Source organism: Plasmodium malariae, assembly GCF_900090045.1.
Source record: "Plasmodium malariae genome assembly, chromosome: 6".
Classification (NCBI taxonomy): Eukaryota; Apicomplexa; class Aconoidasida; order Haemosporida; family Plasmodiidae; genus Plasmodium; species Plasmodium malariae.
Genome location: NC_041780.1, coordinates 169,877 through 192,920, shown reverse-complemented (window position 1 = coordinate 192,920; position 23,044 = coordinate 169,877). Strand labels below are relative to the sequence as shown.

The 23,044-nt window shown below is 29.5% G+C and overlaps 1 protein-coding gene across 1 annotated transcript; it reads left to right on the top strand.

Moving 5' to 3' along the window:
- Window positions 1-1,228: 1,228 nt before the first annotated feature.
- On the top strand, window positions 1,229-22,040 carry PmUG01_06013100 (conserved Plasmodium protein, unknown function; the record flags this gene model as incomplete). The annotated part of the gene is made up of 5 exons (XM_029003697.1): window positions 1,229-1,429; window positions 2,119-9,361; window positions 9,560-20,758; window positions 21,064-21,493; window positions 21,830-22,040. 5 exons carry the CDS (start codon window positions 1,229-1,231, stop codon window positions 22,038-22,040), a joined length of 19,284 nt encoding a protein of 6,427 aa, XP_028859790.1.
- Between the last annotated feature and the right edge of the window lie 1,004 nt (window positions 22,041-23,044).

Sequence of the window (23,044 nt, the reverse complement as noted above, 5' to 3'; positions counted from 1 at the left end):
ATGTACAGTGTTTATGTATGTATAATAACAGGTATGTATAGTAAACATGTACGTATAGTAAACATGTACGTATAGTAAACATGTACGTATAGTAAACATGTACGTATAGTAAACATGTACGTATAGTAAACATGTACGTATAGTAAACATGTACGTATAGTAAACATGTACGTATAGTAAACATGTACGTATAGTAAACTTGTGCGTGTAGTAAACATGTGCATATATATTTATATATATATATATATATATATATGTATATATACATATAGATGTAACATATTGATGTTCTGATAAGCAGTTACAGATTTGCATAATTTATTACTCCATTTTAATTACTATTTAGAAAAGTTTTTATTTCATTTAAAATTTTTTAATAGTATATCCTCCTTTTTTTTAAAACTCATATATTTAGTAACGATTCATGTTTATATATGTGTGCGTAAATATACATAGATTGGTATATGTATATGGTACACAGATACGTATGTGTAAATATACGTACAATTTTATGTGTATATTTATATTTATACATATGTTAAATTTTTTTTTCCATGTATTTGTTAATTAAAAATATACAGAGAGTAAAAGCTATACAGCTTGCTTATTCTTTCGCCTATATTATAAAATACATCTCTATATGTGCATATATGCATAAATGCATAAGCATATTACTCGTACCATTGATTTATAAGGTTTTCTATTTAAAGATGCTAATATAGAAATTTTTTTTTTTTTATTATGTCTAAAATAGTAACAAAAAGAGTAAAATAGAAGAAGGGTATATACAATTTTCACATTACATTATTTAAGTATTTGCGTATTTCGCTATTTCCTTTTTTTGACGTAATTTGTGTATATGTATAGACATGTACAGATACAGTCCGATACGCACTGATATATAATAACATGCACAAGCGTGTACCATCACGTACTATTACGTAGTAGCATGAACTAACGTGCACAGATATGTAAAAGCATTACATATGAATATAGACATACAAATATACACCCAGACATACACCTAGACATACACCTAGACATACACCTAGACATACACCTAGACATACACCTAGACATACACCCAGACATACACCTAGACATACACCTAGACATACACCTAGACAATACACCTAGACATACACCCAGACATACACCTAGACAATACACCCAGACATACACCCAGATACACACCAACGAATACATCAATGTATAACCTTTTCAAATAATGATAAAGGCACTGTACAAAAGTATAGTTAACTTTTTATTATCGTCTTTTTTTGAAAATATTGAAGAAAAGCAGTTACAGACATCTCTGATAAGAGGAAAAGTACATTTACAAAATGTAAAAATTAAAAAAAATTTCTGTAATTTTTTGTATCTGCCTTATACCATCAAGTATGGATACATCCGTTCGCTAGACTTACAGGTGGGTAGTAAAAAAAAAAAAAAAAAAAAAAAAAAAAAAAAAACACACATATATATATTTATGTGTATATATATTAATGTGTATATATATTAATGTGTATATATATTAATGTGTATATATATTATGTGTATATATATTTATGTGTATATATTCATGTGTATATATATTTATGTGTATATATATTTATGTGTATATATATTCATGTGTATATATATGTGTATATATATTTATGTGTATATATATTCATGTGTATATATATTAATGTGTATATATATTCATGTGTATATATTATGTGTATATATATTCATGTGTATATATATTAATGTGTATATATATTATGTGTATATATATTAATGTGTATATATATTTATGTGTATATATATTCATGTGTATATATATACGTGTGTATATGTATATATACACGCTTGGAAACAATACTACCATCGTAGACATTTTTTTTCAAAACTGCTTATTCAGCTATACTTACGCTTTCTCATTACCATGTTACGTTGTTGCATGGCTGCAGCCACTTCGTTCATGCTCTGCCTTGCAGCAGATATGTTTAGTTTTATCTCGTAATATAAATTTTTTCCTTATTATTATTATTATTATTATTTTTTTTTTTCATCTCCTCTTGAACGTCTTCATCTACGTGCTCTTATGCCTCGTATTTACTGACCATTTTTTAGATCCCCTTGTTGTACCTATTTCAAAAAGCGACGTTAAAAATAAGCGATGTTGTTATAGTTGTGAACGAAAAGAATTTCAATGACTTCAATATAGATGAAGAAATAAATGGAATAAAAGAAGCAAAAAAGAATAATTTAAAAATTGAAGATATTAATAATAATGAAAATGATTTAAATAAGAAAATAAATAAAGGAATAAATTATCTTTTGTATGAACTGTATAATAATATGTCTATTGATATTGAAAATGTGGAAATAATATTAGAGAGCTCAGAAAAGAAAAAAAATATTGTAGGTTTATTTGTAAAAAATATTACTAGCGTTAAGAGTCATAATTTTGGAAATAAGATATGCAAAGAGTTTTCATTTGTTGATATTATATTCTATATGGAAGATGATAAAGCTAAATATGCAATAAATAAAATAATAAAAAAGGAAAAAAGGAAAAAAAAAAAAAATAAAAAAAATATTAATGAAGAAGAAATGTACAATAAAATAAAAGAAGTTTGTAATGATTTACATAAAAATAAATATATCATTTCAGCTATCCCTGGAATTATATTCAGTACTAAATTTTGTATAAGTAATTGTACGGATTATATTTACAACAATGCAAAATTTATTTTTAAAAAAAACAATTACTTTGATTTAACTTGCTCTCATTGTCATAAATACCTTTTTCAATGTAAACAAATCAAACAAGATAAGAATATTTTTCAAAATATATTTATAACAAAAGAAAAAATTCAAGAAAGGAATAAAGAGTTGCATGCAGAACTGAAGAGCAAGGGCGACAACAACTCTGCATTAGAAGCAATAGAACAAAAAAAAATTAAGAACACTGCAGGAGGGAGCACTCAAATCGGCGGGAGTAACAGCGTCGATGGGTGTAACCGCGTCGATGGGTGTAACAGTGTCGATGGGAATAACAGCATTGGTGGGAATAACAGCATTGGTGGGAGTAATAACGTCGGAGGGAGCAACAACATCGGTGGGAGCAACAACATCGGTGGAAGTAACAACATTGGTGGAAGTAACAACATTGGTGGAAGTAACAACATTGGTGGAAGTAACAACATCGGTGGGAGTAACAACATCGGTGGGAGTAACAACATCGGTGGGAGTAACAACATCGATGGAAGTACTAATGGCAGTGGCAAGGGTGGACCCACAGATATGGGCCATGTGGAAGATGAAAACAGTAACCCGTACTACGCTGAGAATGATATACCAAAGGGTTTCATTACGAAAGCACAGGATAGTGAAAAAGTGCCGGAAATTATAGATGATGAACAATTAAAAGACGAAATGAACAAGAAAAGAAACAAAATGAATGAAAGAAATAAGAGGAATAAAATAAGTAAGAGAAGTATGTACTACCGAATTCGAGATAAAAACGAGTGTCACATTGAAAAAATTGACGTTTTGGAAGAGAATATAAATATAAGAGAAAATGAATACATGAATTTTGAGTTACAGATAGATAAATTAAATTTTAGATTATCCTTTAAACAACTAAATTACATTTTTGAAATAATAAATTATTATGTTGTGTACAGCTGTTGTGTTAATGGACTTAGTTTAGAAGAGTGGTTAAATATACCTGAGATAAAGGATATATTAATATATAAAAGAGAATTATATAAAAAGAAAAAAAAAGAAAAATACGATAAAGATTTTATTGAAAAATTTGAATACACACATAGTTTCCAAATCATTTCAAGTTTAAAGAAGCTAGTAGAAAAAACAACAAAGGGAAGAGGAGAGTTTACTACTGCTACTTCTACTACTACCAATTCATCTACAAAACGGACCAAAGACATATCAGTTAATTGTAGCCTTAAAATTACTATTAAGGAAGCTTGTTTAAATATATACAGTTTTGGAAAAACTAATAAAATTCTTCAACTAAATGTAAATCATTTTGAACATATAGTTAAAGCATATATTAATAATGATTTTGCTTATCATGTATTACTAAACGATGTTAGCCTTTTTTTTATTTATAAAGATAAGAAATATCCTCTCTTAGAACTGATAAGAGGTAACACCATATCAGAAAGAGGCAAAAAAGATGATAAAAATAGGGAGAGTTTAAAAAAAACAAAAAGAAAAAGCAAAAACTACTTGTTCAACATGAACCTGTGTAACAGTGCAATTGGTAGTATAAACAGAATGAACAGTGTCAATTTGCTTAGTGATGTTAATCTGGCAAGCAATACCAATACAACAAATGATGTTGATGCTGCTAAAGGTGCTATCGGTAATAATGATGCTAATATTTCTTCCTTCCAAAGCAGCGAGTGCGTGGTCCCTACAAAGAACGAAGCGAATAGCACGCTCTCTAGCGATAATATAAAAACAAGTGAAACGAAAAATAAAGACAAGCAGAAAATAAAAAATATCATGGATGAAAGAACGGATAGTATATATTTAAATAATAACAACCAAGGAAAGAATACATATGTACAAGAAGCATCATTATCGTCAAACGACTCGGTTAGAGAGCCTTCCTTTTATCTATTTGTTTATAAAATATTTGATACTTCTCAAAGTAAAATGTATATAAAATGTAATAAAAACATAATAGTTACCCTAAGTGTAAAAGAAATATATAATATTTTGAATTTAAATTATGACTATAGAACTATAGATTTAGAAAAGAAAATAAAAAGTTTTAAGAGTCTTTATTATTATTATTTATTAGGGAAAAAGTATTGCAAAGAATTATACATAGCATCAGAAAAAAATTTTGTAGATATGAATATACATTTTATGAACAATATATATGTTAATATTATTATTAACAAAAATTACTTTCTTCTAATACGTTTAAAAAATTTTTTTTTAAATTCTTTTTTTTTTACAAAAACTAATTTGAGAACTCATCTTAACAGATTGATGATGATAACTGAGTATAAGCAAATGAATAAAGGGGCTGAAGATGTACAAGAAAAGTTCGACTATGAAGGAAGCTGTTCTGCCATTGACTTTGACTCTTCGTCTTGTAGCATATCGGCTAACGAGGTAGAATCTGTGTATTATGACAACGAAATTAGCGAAAGCAAAAGGAGTAGAGGTGGTACAGACAAGCATAGTGAAAGAAGAAATAACAACAATTGTTATGAAAAAATAAGTAATAGTCATGATGATGGAGGAAGTAACAATCGAAATATTAATCAGATGAATGAAAAGGTGTTAGTTAATTCACAACTTGGCACCGATGATATTAGTGGAGGTTGGGGAAGTATGAAAGAAGGAAATGATCTGAAGGGGAACAACTTAAATTTAAGCAACAACACGAATGATATTGATACTTCTAGAACTAATGTACAGCTTGACAGTAATTTGTATGATGATAACAAAGTGACAATGAAATATAGGAAATATTATGAAGATTTTTTGAAACATAACAAGTTAGATGATATAGAGGCGGTCAGAAGGGCAAACATGGGCAATGCATACTGTAGCTTCAGCACCACCGGAGAGGACGGCTTATCCAGGGGAAACCCCATCGCAAAGGATAGCGGAAGTAAGGTTAGTGGGATTAAGGTTAATGGAAACAAGATTAGCGGTAACTGTAATAGAAGCAATAATATCAGTGGTAACTGCAATACAGGCAATAACATCGGCGATAATCTCAATAGCGGTAGCAAGTACAGCGCTTTGTATAGCTGCGAGTCAAAGGGGCCTCAAAAGAGGCATGACAATGGTGGTAGTAGTGGTAGTAGTGGTAGCAGTAATAGTAACAGTAATAATAGTAATAACAATTATAATAATAGTAATAATGGCAAAGTCCGCGGTGAGAGGTACAATTTTGGTAGTGAAAAGAACGAGGTGGGCATGGAAAATATAGAGTCCAACAGTACCATGAATATAGAAGAACACATGAATGAGAATGTGAATAATAAAAAAGAAGTAAATCAGAGAGAGACTGGGGGGGAGGAAAGTCCCATAAGTACAATTGAACAGAAAAGGATAAGTTTTGAATTTTCTGTTTTTATTCTTAAGAGTTATAACAATGAAAAAATTCAAACAATACTATTACAAAGAAACGAAGCAAATAAAAAATATATATTAAAACCACAAAAACTGTATATAGATGAAATAACATACAACTTTAAAGATGGAAATGATAAGAAGTTAACTTTTGCTTATAGTAATTATAAACATTATTTAAGTTTTAACATAGATGATAAAATAATTTTTAAATTGATTTATTTTTATTACCATTATAAAAATTATATAGATAACATCTTTGAAAAGTTTGAAAACAAGGAAGCATCGAACTATCTGAACTTAAATACTATTGATATACGTAGTTATAACACGTTACAAATACTGTTAGATAATGCAGTTACAAATAATAAAAATGAAAAGTGGACCCCTCAGGGTGGAGAAGCTTGTAATAATGGCAATCATCATAATAATAGTGGTAATGAATGTAATAGTAGAAATCATCATAATAGTGTTAATCAACGTGACAGTGGCAATCATCCCAATAATTGTAATGAACGACAAAACAGCTTTGTTCATAAGTATAACGAGAAGGGAGAAAGTGATACTTGTTTTGAAAGTACGATGAAAAATAAATGCACGTTGGCACTCAGCCAGGAAGACAAAGATGTTGGTGTATTTCATGAAAAATTCCAGTCTGTTATTGATGTGGGGAGTGTAGGGTTGGAGAATGTAGAAGTTGACAGTGGAAAGGATGGAAGTGGAAAGGATGGAAGTGGAAAGGATGGAAGTGGAAAGGATGGAAGTGGAAAGGATGGAAATGGAAAGGATGGAAGTGGAAAGGATGGAAGTGGAAAGGATGGAAATGGAAAGGATGGAAGTGGAAAGGGTGAAAATGTAAAGACAGATCTTCCAAAGACGGAAGGAGAAAAAAAGAGGGAATGCACAGAAAGCATGGTGAACTACTATTCGTATGAAAAAAGAGAAGAGCAACATAACGTAAGAGCATGTAATAAGAACAGTAATAGTAATAATAGTGAGTCATGTAATGGAGTAAAGCAAGAAATAATATGTTTTGTAAACAAGATAAAAGTGCATTTGAATAATTATAAAAAAAATAAACGCATGGTTTCAGCACATCTTGCGGACATTTTACTGTACATATATAATGATGGAAACACTTTAACATTCCTTTTTAACATGAAAAAGTTTAGCGTTCTTAATTGTTTATTAAATGAGGACAATAACATCATTAGCAATAATAATCATAATAGTAATAGTAGTCATAATAATTGTAGTAATAGTTATGACAATGGTTATGGCAATGGCATTGGTAATGGCTTTGTCTCGCTCATGGAGAGTAAAACGTTATCAAATAAGATAAATAAAAAGATGTCAAAACAAATTGATAAGAAAAAAAGGATGAGTATAAATAATGGAATTTATTTTTATAATACAATATTTAAACTAGTACATAATGGATGCTTCATTTTTTCATACTCATCAAGAAACAGTCTACCGAATACTACTCGTACAAATTGTAAAAACAAACGTAACATAGATAATCAAGCATTAAAAGAGAAAAATTATTTTTCAAATAAAAAGCAAGAAAACGAAGAATTAAGACACGTTAGACAGTTTACAACAAATGACTATGAAACGTTGTATAATCTTTACTCGGAAAAAGCAGTTGAACCCAGAAAAAGGATGAAGATAAATAAATGTAATAAGAAGAACAGTACAAACATTGATTTTTTGAATACGAGTTATTACAAAAATTTGAACATTGATTATTTTACTTTTAATGCGGAGAATGGTAATGTCAAGAATGATAATAAGGGGGGCGATCAGTCTGTTGAGGTGGTTGCCGAAAAGGAGGGAGCACAAGAAAGTTTAATTGTTAAGTTGAATGACAGTACAGAGGGGAAAACTTGTTGTGTGGAAGATGACAAGTATGCCCAAGTGAGCACTGTAGAGGTACCTTCTGCAAATATTCAAAAGGATGTTCATTTAGAGTTAAAGAGCGAATACATTGCTAATGATGAAGAAGAAATTACAAATAAGGATAGTCTTTATAATGATAATAACAAAGATAAAGAGAACCTACGTGACTGCAGAAATGATCGATATAGGAGTTGCTTCGAGGATATGGATGAAATAGTAGGTGGGGGAGATCCAAGTAAAAGTGGAGGTACGAACAGTTTGATGAATGTATGTATGCGTGAAAATGATCTTCAAGGAGCTAGTCACGGCCACGATTTGGACGACAAACAAGAGAAGAATGATAGAGGTAGTGCCAATGGCACAATGACTACAACTACGGCTGTTGGCATTGCTGCTATTGATAGTTCTACTGTAGGCATTACTGCTGCCAACACTCAAGTTGCGCGAAATGAAGTAAAAGAATCGGTTACAAGAAATAAAAGGCGCACAGAATTCGAAATTAAGGTTAAGGATGTCAAGAAACTGAAACATGTTAATGTCATCCTTAGTAATGCTCCAAATTTGAGTACAACACATAGTCTGTATGCGATGAGAAGTAGTGATGCGATGAGAAGTAGTGAGTGCAACTCGACATATGTTTTTAAGAACAGTGCTTCAACGACGTTAATGATACGCAGCAAAAATAAGGAGTATGACGAGATTTGTAATGGAGAGGAGCATCGGCAGGGTGATGGTAATATTAACAGTGATAATAATATAAATAATAATATAAATAATAATAACACCATTAGTAATAGTAATAATAATAATAATAATAACACCATTAGTAATAGTAATAATAATAATAATAATAATAACACCATTAGTAATAGTAATAATAATAATAATAATAATAATAACACCATTAGTAATAGTAATAATATCGAAGTGGAAGAAGAAGAAGATGATGATAATGAAGAGGAGGACGACGAAGAGGAAGAAACACGAGTTAAAACAAAAAAAAATGAAAATATTAAAAATATAGAGTTCCATTTAATTAATACAGAATTCATTATAGATTATTTATATTTTATAAATTTAATTACGTGGTTTAATAAAATAAATAGAAAATTTCAAAAAATTAGAGATTTATCAGATTTTACTTCTTCTAGTAATAATACCTCGAATGAGAATACTAAACTGGATGAGGTAACTGTCAAATATAATTATAATATCTTTTTACAAAATAATAGAGTGTGTGTCCCAATATACAGCCTTTCTATCTCTCAGTATACCTATTATGACAACCTAAAAAACAATTCGTACCTATCACTTTTGCCCGTTTTGGAGTTTCATTATTCCTGTTCGTATAGATCACAGAACGGTAGGAAAACATGGCCTCTTTTGTTTTCGGCTCATGTGTGCATTCTTGATTTGTTCTTGTGTATGGACGATGTGTTACTGTGTATGCATGATGTATAAGTGTGCACATTTAACTGCTTAACGTGTAATTATATATACGTCTAATGCTGTTTTTGTTTTTTTCCCCCCTCCCAATCAGCAGAGAAATCAGAAAACGTAAAATCAATACAGGTGCGAAATTTGGGGAGCAAACTCATGATGCCTTCGATAAACATTTACAAACACAAAGTGAATAAAAATTGCAGTATATGTGTTCTAACGTTTAATGATAAGGAGAAGAATAACGAGACGATTTTAAATGATTTAAGGTTTCAAATATACATAAAAAGAAAAGTAAATTGTGAAAATGAGGAAAATGAAGGAAATAATAATATTAGCTGTGGAAATATGAACGGGGTACTAAACCTTGAACATAGATGTACGTCGTTAAATACATATTTTTCAGCTGTTTCGAATAGGAAAAGTATGAAAAAGTCTGATGAATCAAGAGATATTATTAGTTTTTACAATGACCATATAATTTTAAATTTTTCGAATGAAATTTTGAAAAATATTATTATATCTTATAATACTTTTTCCTACTTTTTGAGCTGTTGTAGTAGCGTGGATGTGAAAGGTGGAGGTTGTCCTAATGCTAGAAATATCAGTGATGGTGGTATTGGTGTGATTAGTGGAAATGTACATGCAAATGACCGCATCCATAGCAATGTAATTACAAATGGAAACCTCGCAGATAGCAACAACGGCAAGGGAGCAATAATGGACTTGCTGTATTACATGTACAACCAGATGGACGACTTACTATTTGAGTATTTCCTTGATGATATTCGATTAAATTTTTACGATGGAAATAGTAATCGAAATATGCCTTTAATAGTAGTCAGTCTATATAACTTGAAGTTGTTTCTTGAAAAAGATATAAATATTTATAATTTTTTAAATTTTCATTTGAGTATGGATGTGTATGATAGTTACAATATTGTATATGAAAGTTTGTTGGAAAAAATGGAGTTATTTTTAACCTTTGAAAATTGTAAAAAGAAAATGAATTTTTTAAATTTTAAATTAGAAACATCATATATAAATATTTTATATACGAACAAGAGTAAGAATATAATCATTGATCTTATAAAATCTTTAGTTGATGGTACCATGCCGTTGGTTACCCCTTCATCTGGTTTTGTGAAGCATGCACATATGAGCAGACACAACACGTTCACGTTAAATAATATGATAATCGTAAAAAGGAAAAAAGATCAAATGGGAGAAGTGGGTGAAATGGGTGAAGTGGGTGAAATGGGTGAAGTGGGTGAAATGGGTGAAATGGGTGAAATGAGTGAAATGGGCGTAATGGGTGAAATGAGTGAAATGAATGAAATACGCGAAATGGATAAAAAAAAAAAATGGAACGTAAGCATAAACAGGGGCAAAGGAAAAGGGGAGAAACTTACCCTGTCCCACGTCATAACGTCTAAAATATATAATTACACGGGTATTTCAATTAACGTTAGATTTAAACAATCGCTACGAAATAAAATACAGAACAATAGTTCAAATAATAATAAAAATAAAAACAAATATTTTTTTTATGAGTTACATAATAATGAACATGGAGGGTTACTTAATGACGAAAATGGAGAAGTATGCGAACTGGTAGTTATCATTAAAATTTTTAATTATATATTTGAAATAGTAGACATTGAAAGGAATAAGAATACTTGTGATATTAGATTCCTACCAATTATATATGAACTTAAGAAAAAAAATGAGAAAAAAAAAATTACCATAAAAAAATATGATCTTAATTGTGATATGTACAATGAACATTCAGTTCGAAACAAAACATTCAAAACCTTTATCAAGTTATACATTCAGACGAATATTGATGAAAAGGGAGTTGTGTCTATATATTTTTCATCAAACTTATTTATTAACAATACTACTAATAGTAATTTTGTTTTATTATTTCATCCTGTACTTTATTATTTTCTTTTATTTACTGAGCAACGTAATGTCCATCATCAACATGAGATTGAAAGCGCTGATTTTATAAAAACATTCAGTTTGAGTACCGGTGTTACAACTATAAAATCGAGGGAAAAATTTTATCTTCCACTTATTTCATTTGTTCCTATTATAATTTTGTATGATTATTTGAAGAGAAAAAACAGTTCAGAGGAAATCCTTGACAGTAGTAGACATTCACCAAGTCGTAATGATAGTTACAGCATAGGAAAGAAAAGGAAAGAGACAGAGAAGAACAATCAAAGGGAGGAGAACCATAAGGAGTATGTATACCCAGATAATATGAACACGCAAAATAAATACAATGGTATTGACAACTTTTCAGGGAATAATGAACTAAGTTTTCGAAGTAAAAGAAGGAAGAAACACAACAGCGAAAGTTTAATTTATTATGATCACCATGTGCATGCAAATTATATTAAGACGAATGGCAGACATATAGATCCTGTTAGCACTATACATGGTAGTAGCAACCAATGTAATAATACTCATTTGGACAATTTTCAGAGCATCTCATCTAATAATATAAAGTTAAAACAGTATGAGATCAATTCTGGAAATAGCTACATGAATGTGTCGAAATATTCAAATTTCAAGGGAAAAAACTCATTCACTTATGAACAGCTAATCCATTCAGTTAATTTAAACAAATTCAAAGAAATCAATAAAGCAAAAATGAAGAAGATTTTAAAAAAATTAGAAAAATATATCAATGAAAAAATTCAGAGTAAAAATAATAAAAACTTTAATTATATATATATTGTCAAAAAAGAATTTTTTGATTATTATATGCATATATTTGAAAAGAACAGAAAATCCTATTTTGATGTTTTTAATTTTTTAATAAAAAGTGGTGCAAGGAAATTGTTGAGTAACTCAAGTATAAAAGAAATTATTTGTAGGCATTCTTTTGATTTCTTAAAATATAAGATTTATTCACAGACGCTGAAGTTGAAAACGATGAAGGTTATTTGTTATGACAAGGGTAACAAGTATGGGAAGCACAAGAGGGCGGAGCACTTGCCCAGAGGGTTAGAGGCAAAGATAGAGCCTTCTTCCAATTACAGTGTTGACACTGTTAGAGGCAATATTAAAGCTTGCTGTAGTACCAACAAAAATGATAGTAACAATAACTGCGGTGATCTGAAACCCTTTGAAGGGGGTCCAAACAGCGAGGACGGAAATTTGTCCAAGCTCTTGAACAGTTATGTACATTATACCACCAGTAATTACAACAACAGGAACGATGACGAGAATGGTAACAGCGTTGACCATTGCAATGATCGCTGTAGCAGCGGCAATTTTAATGAAGTCTTGCTGAAGGTGGATAGGTACAAGGTGAATGAAAGATACCTGAGCAAACTGTACCGCAACAAGAGGAGATCGACGTTAAGCAGTATGATAAAGTGCGACATAGGGAAAAGGAGAAGCAGAGGTAAAAAGAGCATACGCAGTAGAGAGCTTGTACTTGCCGCGTACAACTTCAATGACAGGGGAAGGAACAAGATTAGCTTAGCCAGTCTTGCAAATAGTTCACACGTGAGGAGCACCACAAGAAATATAAGAAGCAGTATCGCTAGGAATGCCGCAAACGTGACAAGCATGGAAAAAAAGACTAATGCCGCAAACATGACAAACAGTGCTAACTTGGTTAATACCGCTAACTTGGGTAACAGCGTAATAAGTTTGAGCGGTGTGGAGGACGAAGAGGTGAAGAAGAATAAGAACAAGCTTATTTTCACTGCGAAAAAGCAAAGTAACTACAGCAACACAATAATCTGTGAGCAGAAAAATTTAGAAGTGAATAAGATATACTCCTTTGGCATATTTATAGACTACATTTTTGAAATTCATAATTTTATGTACGAAGAGATAAAAATAGGATATTGCCAAAAATATTACTTAAATAACATGCAGAAGAAAATAAAGAGAATAAAAAGAGAAGTAGTATTACCTAAATCTATTAAATATTTAGATATAATACCAGATTATATAAAACTTTTTTACGTTTTTAATAATAAGAATTATGTATTTAATTTCTTTTCAAAAAAAATTCAACTACAACAGTTAACGAGTGCCCATGACAAGAGCATAAAAATAAAAATGCACATAGGGTATATTAATGACAATGAAAATAATATTATATATAAAAAAAAAAAATTTAAGTTTAGTTATTTGTTAAGGATGAGTAATAGAGGAAACAAAAAGAAGTATACAAATAATAATAAAAAATATGTATATTTAGAATCAAAAAATTATGAACAGCTATGTAAAGAAATTCCCAATTTTTTTTATTTAAATTTAACGTTCAGGAAAAAAACAGATGTTCTAAATGTAAATTATGAAAATAATTTTAAGCATATGATTGATAGTAATGTTTTGCAGCTGTTAATTTATTCTTCCTTTTTTTTTCAAAATAATTTAGACAAAGATTTAATAGTGAAGTCCAATGGAAATACTCAGAAAATAAGTAAACAGTCCAGTATGTTTTTTGGGGATATAGAAAATAGTAAAATCATATTTGAAATAACATGTAATAATAAAGTATTTATATCAAAAAAAATAAAAATTAATGAAGTTTGTTTAAATAAGAAAATTATTCTTACAAGTAAAAATAAAAAGGAAAACATCTTTCTCTCTATGAGTATTATCTTAAATGGAAATATTTATAATACCAAAACGATCACTCTGAACAACAGATATACCATTGTAAATAATACAAACAGAATCTTATATGTACAGGAAGTTAGTAAAGAATTCAAAATAACGAAAAAAGACAAAAAATGTTTCTCTAATGATTACTCCTTTTCACTGGAAAATTTACACAAAAAGGATATGAGATCGAATGACAAACCGACGGAAAAGATCAACATTGTTACTAGTGACTTCAGCGACAATGGTGATACATATGGATGTGGAATGAGCAGTAAGGGGGGGAAAACGGAACAGGGTTATCCAGACGGTCATAATATGAGAGGCTGTATGAGGAGGGGAGAGATAAGCAGGTCAGGGGTAGTGGACAAAAAAGACGACAATCAGGAAACGAAAAAGGGATTCCTGGAAAAAGGGGAAAACAACGAACCACTCAGTGTGAAAGAGAACGGAAAAGGTAAGGAAGAAGACAAAAAGGGTGAGAAGCTTGAAAAGGATGAGAAGCTTGAAAAGGGTGAGAAGCTTGAAAAGGGTGAGAAGCTTGAAAAGGGTGAGAAGCTTGAAAAGGATGAGAAGCTTGAAAAGGGCAAGACGTTTGAAAAGAGGGGATATAACATAGTAGAAATAAAACCATACGAATCATTTTATTATCATCCTAAAAATACAAATAAGTGTTACTTAAAATTTTCTTACACGAATATTAATTCTTATCTAAGAGATGAGCATTTCATCAGAAATAGAGAAAGCTATGAATTTATAAATACCCAGGATGAAGTAACAAATATGTTTAGTCATTACTTAAAAAAGAAAATAATTAAGTCGAGAAATACATCAATAATAAATGGAGAGAAGTCAGACAGTTTGTCGAAAAAGAAAGAAGAGCTCTTTAACCTGTTCTATACTAGCCCAGTAGAAATAGAAAAAATTGGTAATTTTAAAATTTATCACAAAACTGTATGTAGGGTTAGAAGAAAGTATGAGGAGAGGAAAAATCAAAATGTCGTCATCCCTGTGCCTATTCGTACTGTTAGAAGCACAGATGTGAGGAACGCAGATGTGAGGAACGCAGATGTAAGGAACGCAGATGTAAGGAACGCAGATGTAAGGGGTGCAGATATATGTCTTCAGGATAATAACCAAACCATATTAGTAGATGGAATGAATTTGGCTGATGAGAGGAGTAACATAAATAATGATGATACCATCTTGTTAGTCGACCGCCAAGATAATGAGGATGATGTGGGATCTAAAAGAAGTTCAGAGTCATGTGAAAATTTTGTCATTGATGTGAATGCTGAGGAGGGGGCAAACTTGAACAGCTATGCGGATGAGGGGAAATACAAAGGGGAACAAAGCTGTACTAACAATAATAATGGGGTTGCACCAGGAGATGCATCGCCATCAGTTGGAGAAGTCATTTCTTCGCACTGCAATATCGTCATACCGATGAGAAAAGGTGGCTTACATCAAACCCAGATACATAAAAAAAACAATATGATGGTAAACTATAATGAAAGAAGAGAAAAGGAGTACACAGTTCAACATAGGAGAGAAAACGACCATCCGTATCATTACGAATACAAAGAAGAGAGTGTTATCACTGAAATAAATATTGCACTTAACAAAGACACCAATGTAGAAATAAATATTTCTATTGAGAATAACCCTGATACTATAATTTACAACAAAACAAATTATTATCTAATATTTTACCAAAGAAAAACAAAAAAGAAAATTGTTAATTTGCTTAAACCTTTCGAAAAAGAGATATTTGGATGGGCTGATGTATCTAAGCCAAAGATTATTAAGTGCTTTTTAATTTTTGAAAAAAACGAAGTTTATGTCTTCTCATGTAATGTTAATATAGTGAAAGAGCACAATAATATTATCTTAAATAATAATAGAAAGATAAATGTGTTAACAAAAATTGAAAATGGTAAAAGAGTATTCTGTCTAGAGGAACTGACAAATGAGTATAGGGAAAATGCAGTCATCCCATTTGTTACTACCAGAGGTTTTAAGAAATTCAAAGAAAAAAAAAAAAAATTACATAAACTGCATAAATTAGACAAATTGAACAAATTAGACAAATTGAACAAATTGAACAAATTGGACAAATTGAACAAATTAAACAAATTAAACAAATTACGTAAAATTAGTTTTTATAAAAACTTAAAACCAGGAAGTGATTTAAAAAAAAGTAAAAGACATAGAAAAAGTACACAACAGGAGGATGGTATTGATAACAGTTTGGCATTAATAAATAAGAGTCGCTTTAATATTGTTTATATGAAAAAAAAGAAAAGGAAAAAGAAGAAAAAGAAAAAGAATAAATATTTTGGCCTAAGTTCCTTTTTCATCTTAAAAAGTATAGACTTAATGAATAAGGAAAAGAAATATAAGGATGTTAAGAAAAAAAAAGGAAGCAAAGTAGTTAACAGGAGTAGCAGTCTCAAAATGGGCGCAAAAAGGATTAGCAGCTTTAAAGAGGGGGGAACAACTAGCAAAGGTACTGATAGCAGAGCTGCAGCTAGCAGGGATGATGCAGCCAGTAGAAATGCAAGCGATAGAAACGCGAGTGATAGATGCACAAAATTGCATTCCATGTTTTTAAAAAAGGACGAAAGGAAATCGGCGCTATTGAAAGGGTCCTCCAAAAAGTATATTAATAAATTTTTTTTTGAGAATTATTCCAATACGGGGGAGATAAGTGATTCCCTTCTTTTGCATGAAATTGATGACTATAGTGGGAGAGCTGCGGACCGAGGCAAGCACAAAGGGGATAGCAAGAATGGCGTGGACGTTAGCATGGTCATTGCCGATGATCATGATGATGATGACCTATTCACTGTTAAGTACAAAGAGAAGTCAAGTTGTAAAGAGACTGCAGGCGATGGGCAATGTAGGGGAAATTCAGTAAACGGCCTTCACGTAGACAATGATGGGGAAAACGAGTCCGAAGAGGGAAAACATGCGCATAAGAACTGTAATAATGGGCACAGTAGTAATTTGCAAAATAGTAATTTGCACAGTAGTAATTTGCACAGTAGTAATTTGCACAGCATTAACTTGCGCAGTAATAATGGGCACTTTAATAAGGACAACTACTTCAATACCTACTTCAACAGAGGGAATGATGCGCGCTTGAGGGAATCGAAGATTCTCTCTAAAAAAAAAAGCAAGAAAAAAAAAATAAAAAGAAAACTTAGTGATTACATATTTACGAAGATAAAGAAAAATCAGAAGAAGTTAAAGGGACTGAAAAAGATGTACCCCACCTTTTTAAAAAGTAGTAAAAGTGATGAATTTAATGTGTTGATTAGAACTTACTTATCAGATAAGGAAGATCAAAATTTAGAAAAGAACCAAGAAAATGGAAAACATAACGAAGTGTTGAATAGAAACAGTATGATGACTGCTTCTAAAACTAGTTGTCATCACCTGTATGGAGATAATCAAGAGGGAAACTCGAAAATTTTAATAAATTATGATCACGATAGGTGTAATAGGTGTGAAAGCTGCGGAAAGTATGGTAAGTATGAAAGCTGCGAAAAGTATGGTAAGTGTGAAAGCTGCGAAAAGTATGGTAAGTGTGAAAGCTGTGAAAAGTGTGGTAAGTGTGAAAGCTGCGAAAAGTGTGGTAAGTGTGAAAGCTGCGAAAAGTATGGTATGAGGGGCAAGCGGAACAGTGGAGTGAAACTCTTTACAAACATTCACTTACTATTACGGGGTATTAAGATAAATTTATTTGAACAGTCATCTGATTATATGATATCATTTGAGTTAACAGACTTGCTAGTAAGGAAGGAATATATGGAAAATATTGACTATTACAATGTTGACATAAAAATAAATAACGTTCTGTGTTATGCTATTTATAAATATTTGAGTGCATATGCTATTTTGTTTACAAATAATGATGTGAATTTGAAGACTAACCATTTGAGGATGTTTATACATGAGTTAGAAATGAAAAGAAATTTATTTTTAAAGAAAAAATATGATATAAAAAGTGATGATAATAATTCTTCTCTCTCTTCTGAAGAAACAAATAGAAATAATAAAAAATATGAAAATTATGACTTAATCATAAATTCTGCATTTTTAATATGTAATTTTCAATATATAAGAAAATGTGAAACACTTTTTTTTAAGTATTTTTTACTAAGTATTAAACCGATTGTTATTAACGCAGATATAAACTCGATAACAATTTTGTTTTATTTTTACAAAACGTTTTATAATTATAATAAAAAGAAAGTGGAACAAGATAATGTGGAAATCAGTCTGTATGACTGCAATGGGGGAAGTAGCAAAATTAATAATAGTGGCAATAAAATAGTAAGTGAAGCAAAAGGAAGAAGTTACTACTCATCCTTGGACCCATTTGAGACTTTGGAAAAAACTGTAAATAGGGAATTAAAAGAGCAGAAGGCGTGGGACGACACGATGAATCTTGTGGATATCCCAGGGGAGGGATACTCACGTGATAATATCAATTGTGGCCATAGTGATGGAAATAACGTTGATAGTAATTGCAGTAGTAACGTTAGTAATTGTAATTACTGTAGCTACAATCATGGCAGTAGTGACAATGGCAGGGATAAGGAAAAGAGGCACAAAAATCAGGGGGTGGAAAAAAGTGATATGAACAAGTATGTATATTTACAATATATAAGTATTGATAAAATAAATATACTACTAAATTTTCAGTCAGAATATAAAAAGGAGTTAAACAATCATGTAAAGGATTTATTTTATAAAGAATATATAAGTGCATATAACAAACTAGGGGATATATCAAATTGTAATATCTATTTGAAGAGTTTATCAAATATACATATATTTACGAATTATAATCTTCTTTTAACGTTTTTACAAAACTTTTATTATAATCAAACTATTGTTAATATTTCGAATTTATTAATCTCGTTTAATATTATTGGTAGTCCTACTTCACTTATAGCTCATATTAAAAAAGCGTTTAATGATTTTTTTTACATTATTAATGAAAATTCTATTATTAAAAAAGAATATAATAAAAATAGTGGGATACAAGAGAAGAACAGACAGAGGAAAAGAATAGTAAAAGATGGTTACATGTCACCAAAAATACAAGAAAAAAATGATTTGTTAAATTTACTAAATAGATCGAATGAAAGTTCTCTTATTGATGAGAAAGAAGAAATGATGAGCAATGAAAAATATATTATGCAACTTTTAAATGATTATAATTCATCTTATCAAAATAATATGGTAAGTGAAGATAACCATATGGATAGTTTAAAAAAAAGCATAAGTTGGAATGGTTTTAACAAAGATTATGACTACTACTATGACGATGATGATTATGGCGATGGTGTTGGTGTTGATATTGGTGATGGTTATGGCGATGATGGCAATTCAAACAGTCTGAATTACTTGTACAGTAATAGTAACATAAAAAGTAAAGAGCTTGAAAATTTAGTAATAGATGACAATTCTTCTCTTAATTCTGTCGTTTTTAATAACCACAAAAATTTAATTTTACTGAATGAAGGAGATACCAGTCAAAAAAAGGACAAAAGCAAAAGTTCGAAAAAAGTTGGTAAGAGAAATAGCAATGATAGGAATGATAGCAACAATAACGACAGCAACAACAACAGTAGCAGAAATAGAAAAAACTCCAAGAGAAAGGCAAAAAGGAAAGGGGGCCTTATCCCTTTTTTTAAAAAATGCGGTTCGGATATCTGCTATGTTATTTTAAAAGCTAAGAGATTATGTATTGGTATTTATGTATTATTTTTCCAGCTTATTATTTCGTTGCTCTTTTCCATTACTTTAATATTACAATCTTTGATTAACTTGATCGAAAAGATAAATATAAATAATGCTGATAATGTTTTTTTAGTATTCAATAAAAGATACGAAAGAAAGAAGGTACTTGTATTCAACAATATAGAAGAGTACAATAATTTTAATATTATAAAACTGTTTTATTATTACATAAGTATATATATTAACATTGTTAGTTTGATATATTACAATATTTTGTATAAAATAAAGAAGAATAAAAAAGATATATCAGGGGAAAACAAGATTTTCATGACAAGGTTAAAAGTGAATGTAAAGAAAAAAAGAAAATTCTCTTTTATTATTAACTTCTTTCTAATTATATTAAATATTATAAATATATTCGTCTTTGGTCATATAGTTTTTTCTCTTCTTTGTTTGTTAACAATGAATAATATACTTCAAACTATATTGAGACTTTGTATAAAATTAGTGTATTATCAGCGCAATAAGAATTATTTGGACTTCCTAAATACAAATAATATAAATCACATGAGTATTGTCAGTTATATAAAGATAAATCAAGTTTTAAATAAATATATTGTATTAAAGGAACCATTTAAATATTTCTTAACCTATCAGGATTTTATTGATATAAGAGCGCCCAGAAAAATGAACTATTTTGTATATACCAAGGAGTTGTTTTTCTACATTCAGGAAAATAAAATTATTTTCTTATTCAGAAAAAGTGACTTAAAAAAAATCGACATAATTATACACACGATTAATAACAGTTTTGCGTTAAGCAGCTACAAAAGGATGAGGGGGAGTAAGATTGTCAAGAAGACCAGGTCCAAAAACACCCTTTCCAATCACACCTTAAACATAGGTAACGCTGCTTCCATGAGCAAATTGCGTGGTGTGTGTATAAATATGCCCATGCACATATAAATATTAAATATATATATCAGCATATTTGCATATCTGTACATCTGCATATATACATATATACAAATTTTTGTGCAATTGTGGATGTGTGCTATTAGGAAAAGATAATGTACGATTATGTAAACATTTAATTAGTAGTATGAAACACACATGTAGATATGTGTAATATGTTCGTGTGTTTTTACACTGAATTTATCAAGATTTCATTTTTTTTTTTTTTTTTTTTTTTATCTTTTCGATATGCAGATAACCTGACTTGTGAAGAAAATAATAATAGTCCTTCCTCATCGTTTTACAATAAGAAAAATACACCAAATAATTTAAGAGAAAACAGAAATATAATTTGCTTTCTCAATTCAGAATTGGCCTTAACGAAAAGAAATGAAATTGTTAATTTAAATAATAAGTATCAAGATTATGTTATATCCATAAAAATTACGATAAAAAATAACATGAACATAATGGAGAATGTGTATTATAACCCTAAGAAATTTTTTAAGTCCTTCTCAAAAATTCAAAAAAGTTTTAACAATATTTACTTACCATTATGTAAAAATGTAAATAATGAAAATAAAAATAAGGAAAAATATCATAACAACAAAAAGGGTCAAGAGAAAGTGAATTTAAACATGAAACGCCGTAGTTTCCTAGCCCAGTTGCTTTACTTTTTTAAAAGGTACTGAAAAACGTTAACTCTTTAAATTGTACTTTGCATTTGAGCATATATGAATATTTTGGAATTTGTTATGACGTGTGTGTGAATGCGTTGGAATTTGCCATGATGTGTGTGTGAATGCGTTGGAATTTCCATGATGTGTGAATGTGAATGGATTGCAGTTTTTTATGAATCGTTAATTAAGCATGTTCAATTTCGTATGACACGTTCATGTAACACGTTGGAATTCGTATAACTTGTGCATATTTTATCACACTATTATGTATTTTTATTATTTTTTTTTTTTTCTAGCTTTTTCCTGTGTTTTTCCTGTATATTTCTATTCAAACAAAAAAGGTCCAAAGAGAGCGAGTCTCAAACAAAAAAAAAAACAGAAAATGTTGAAGCTACGAAGGAAGAAGGCGTTCAAAATAAAAACATAAAAATGAAAAGCAAGGATTTCAAAAAGATAGCCCCGAAAAGTATTGTTTTTAAATTAAATTTTGATGATTTTCAATCCTGTTTAAACATTTTTGAGTGCTTTTGTCGATTTGTTAATAATAATTAGCGTTTTGTTTTTAGTTCTTTTTATTAAAATTCGTTATGTGGAAATGTAAAAATAGTAAAAAATAAAAAGCCCTTTAATTTGGTAACTGTTTCATTTTGTTATATTATATCCCGCTCTAAAACACAAAAAAGAAAAGAAAAACAAACGAAACGAAGCGAAAGCAAACCAAAACAGAACATAACGTGCAAATAAAACACGAACAAGTATAAAAAATATTAAAGTATGCTTATAAATTAAGAATGTATTCATATATTAATGTAATTTTTTTTTTTTTTTTTTTAATATAATTCTTTTGCCTATTTTAAAAATTCGTTGTTGTAGTACCCTTCTTTTATATATATATATATATATATATATATATATACATATACATATATTTATGCATATACATACATGTGTACCCTTTTTTTGCTATTTTTAAAGTTTGACCTTACACAATGTTTGATATTTATTTTTTTAAAGTGTCTTCTTCATTATAATGTCCGCCTTTTTATTTCCTGCGTGCTCTGGTATGCTTCAGCATATCTTAATGTATTTTAGTATGTTTTTATTTATTTCATTTAATGCAGATTTATTTTTATTCGTTTCATTTAATAAAGATTTATTTTTATTCGTTTTATTTTACGCAGATTTATTTTTTTTCGTTCCATTTTATGAAAGTTTTATAATGATTCTTTTTATTTGCATGTAGATTTACTTTAACCTTTTTTTTAATTTTGTTTAACATTTTAAAATGTTTGCGTTTTTTTATTATTTCTTGTTTTTACTACTATCACCGAGTTTTTTTTTTTTTTTTTTTTTAGTTAATAACTCTGTTTATTTTTTTTTATCTTTTTTTTTTTTTTTTTCTTTTTTTCGTAAAAAACTTTTCCCTTCTGATTAATCGTATGATTATTTTTTAACTTATTTTGTATTCTTACAAAGATGATATTTAAAATAATTGGAGATACTTTAATTTTTGCAAAGAGTTGAAAATTATTTTTTATTTTGACGTGGTTTTAATG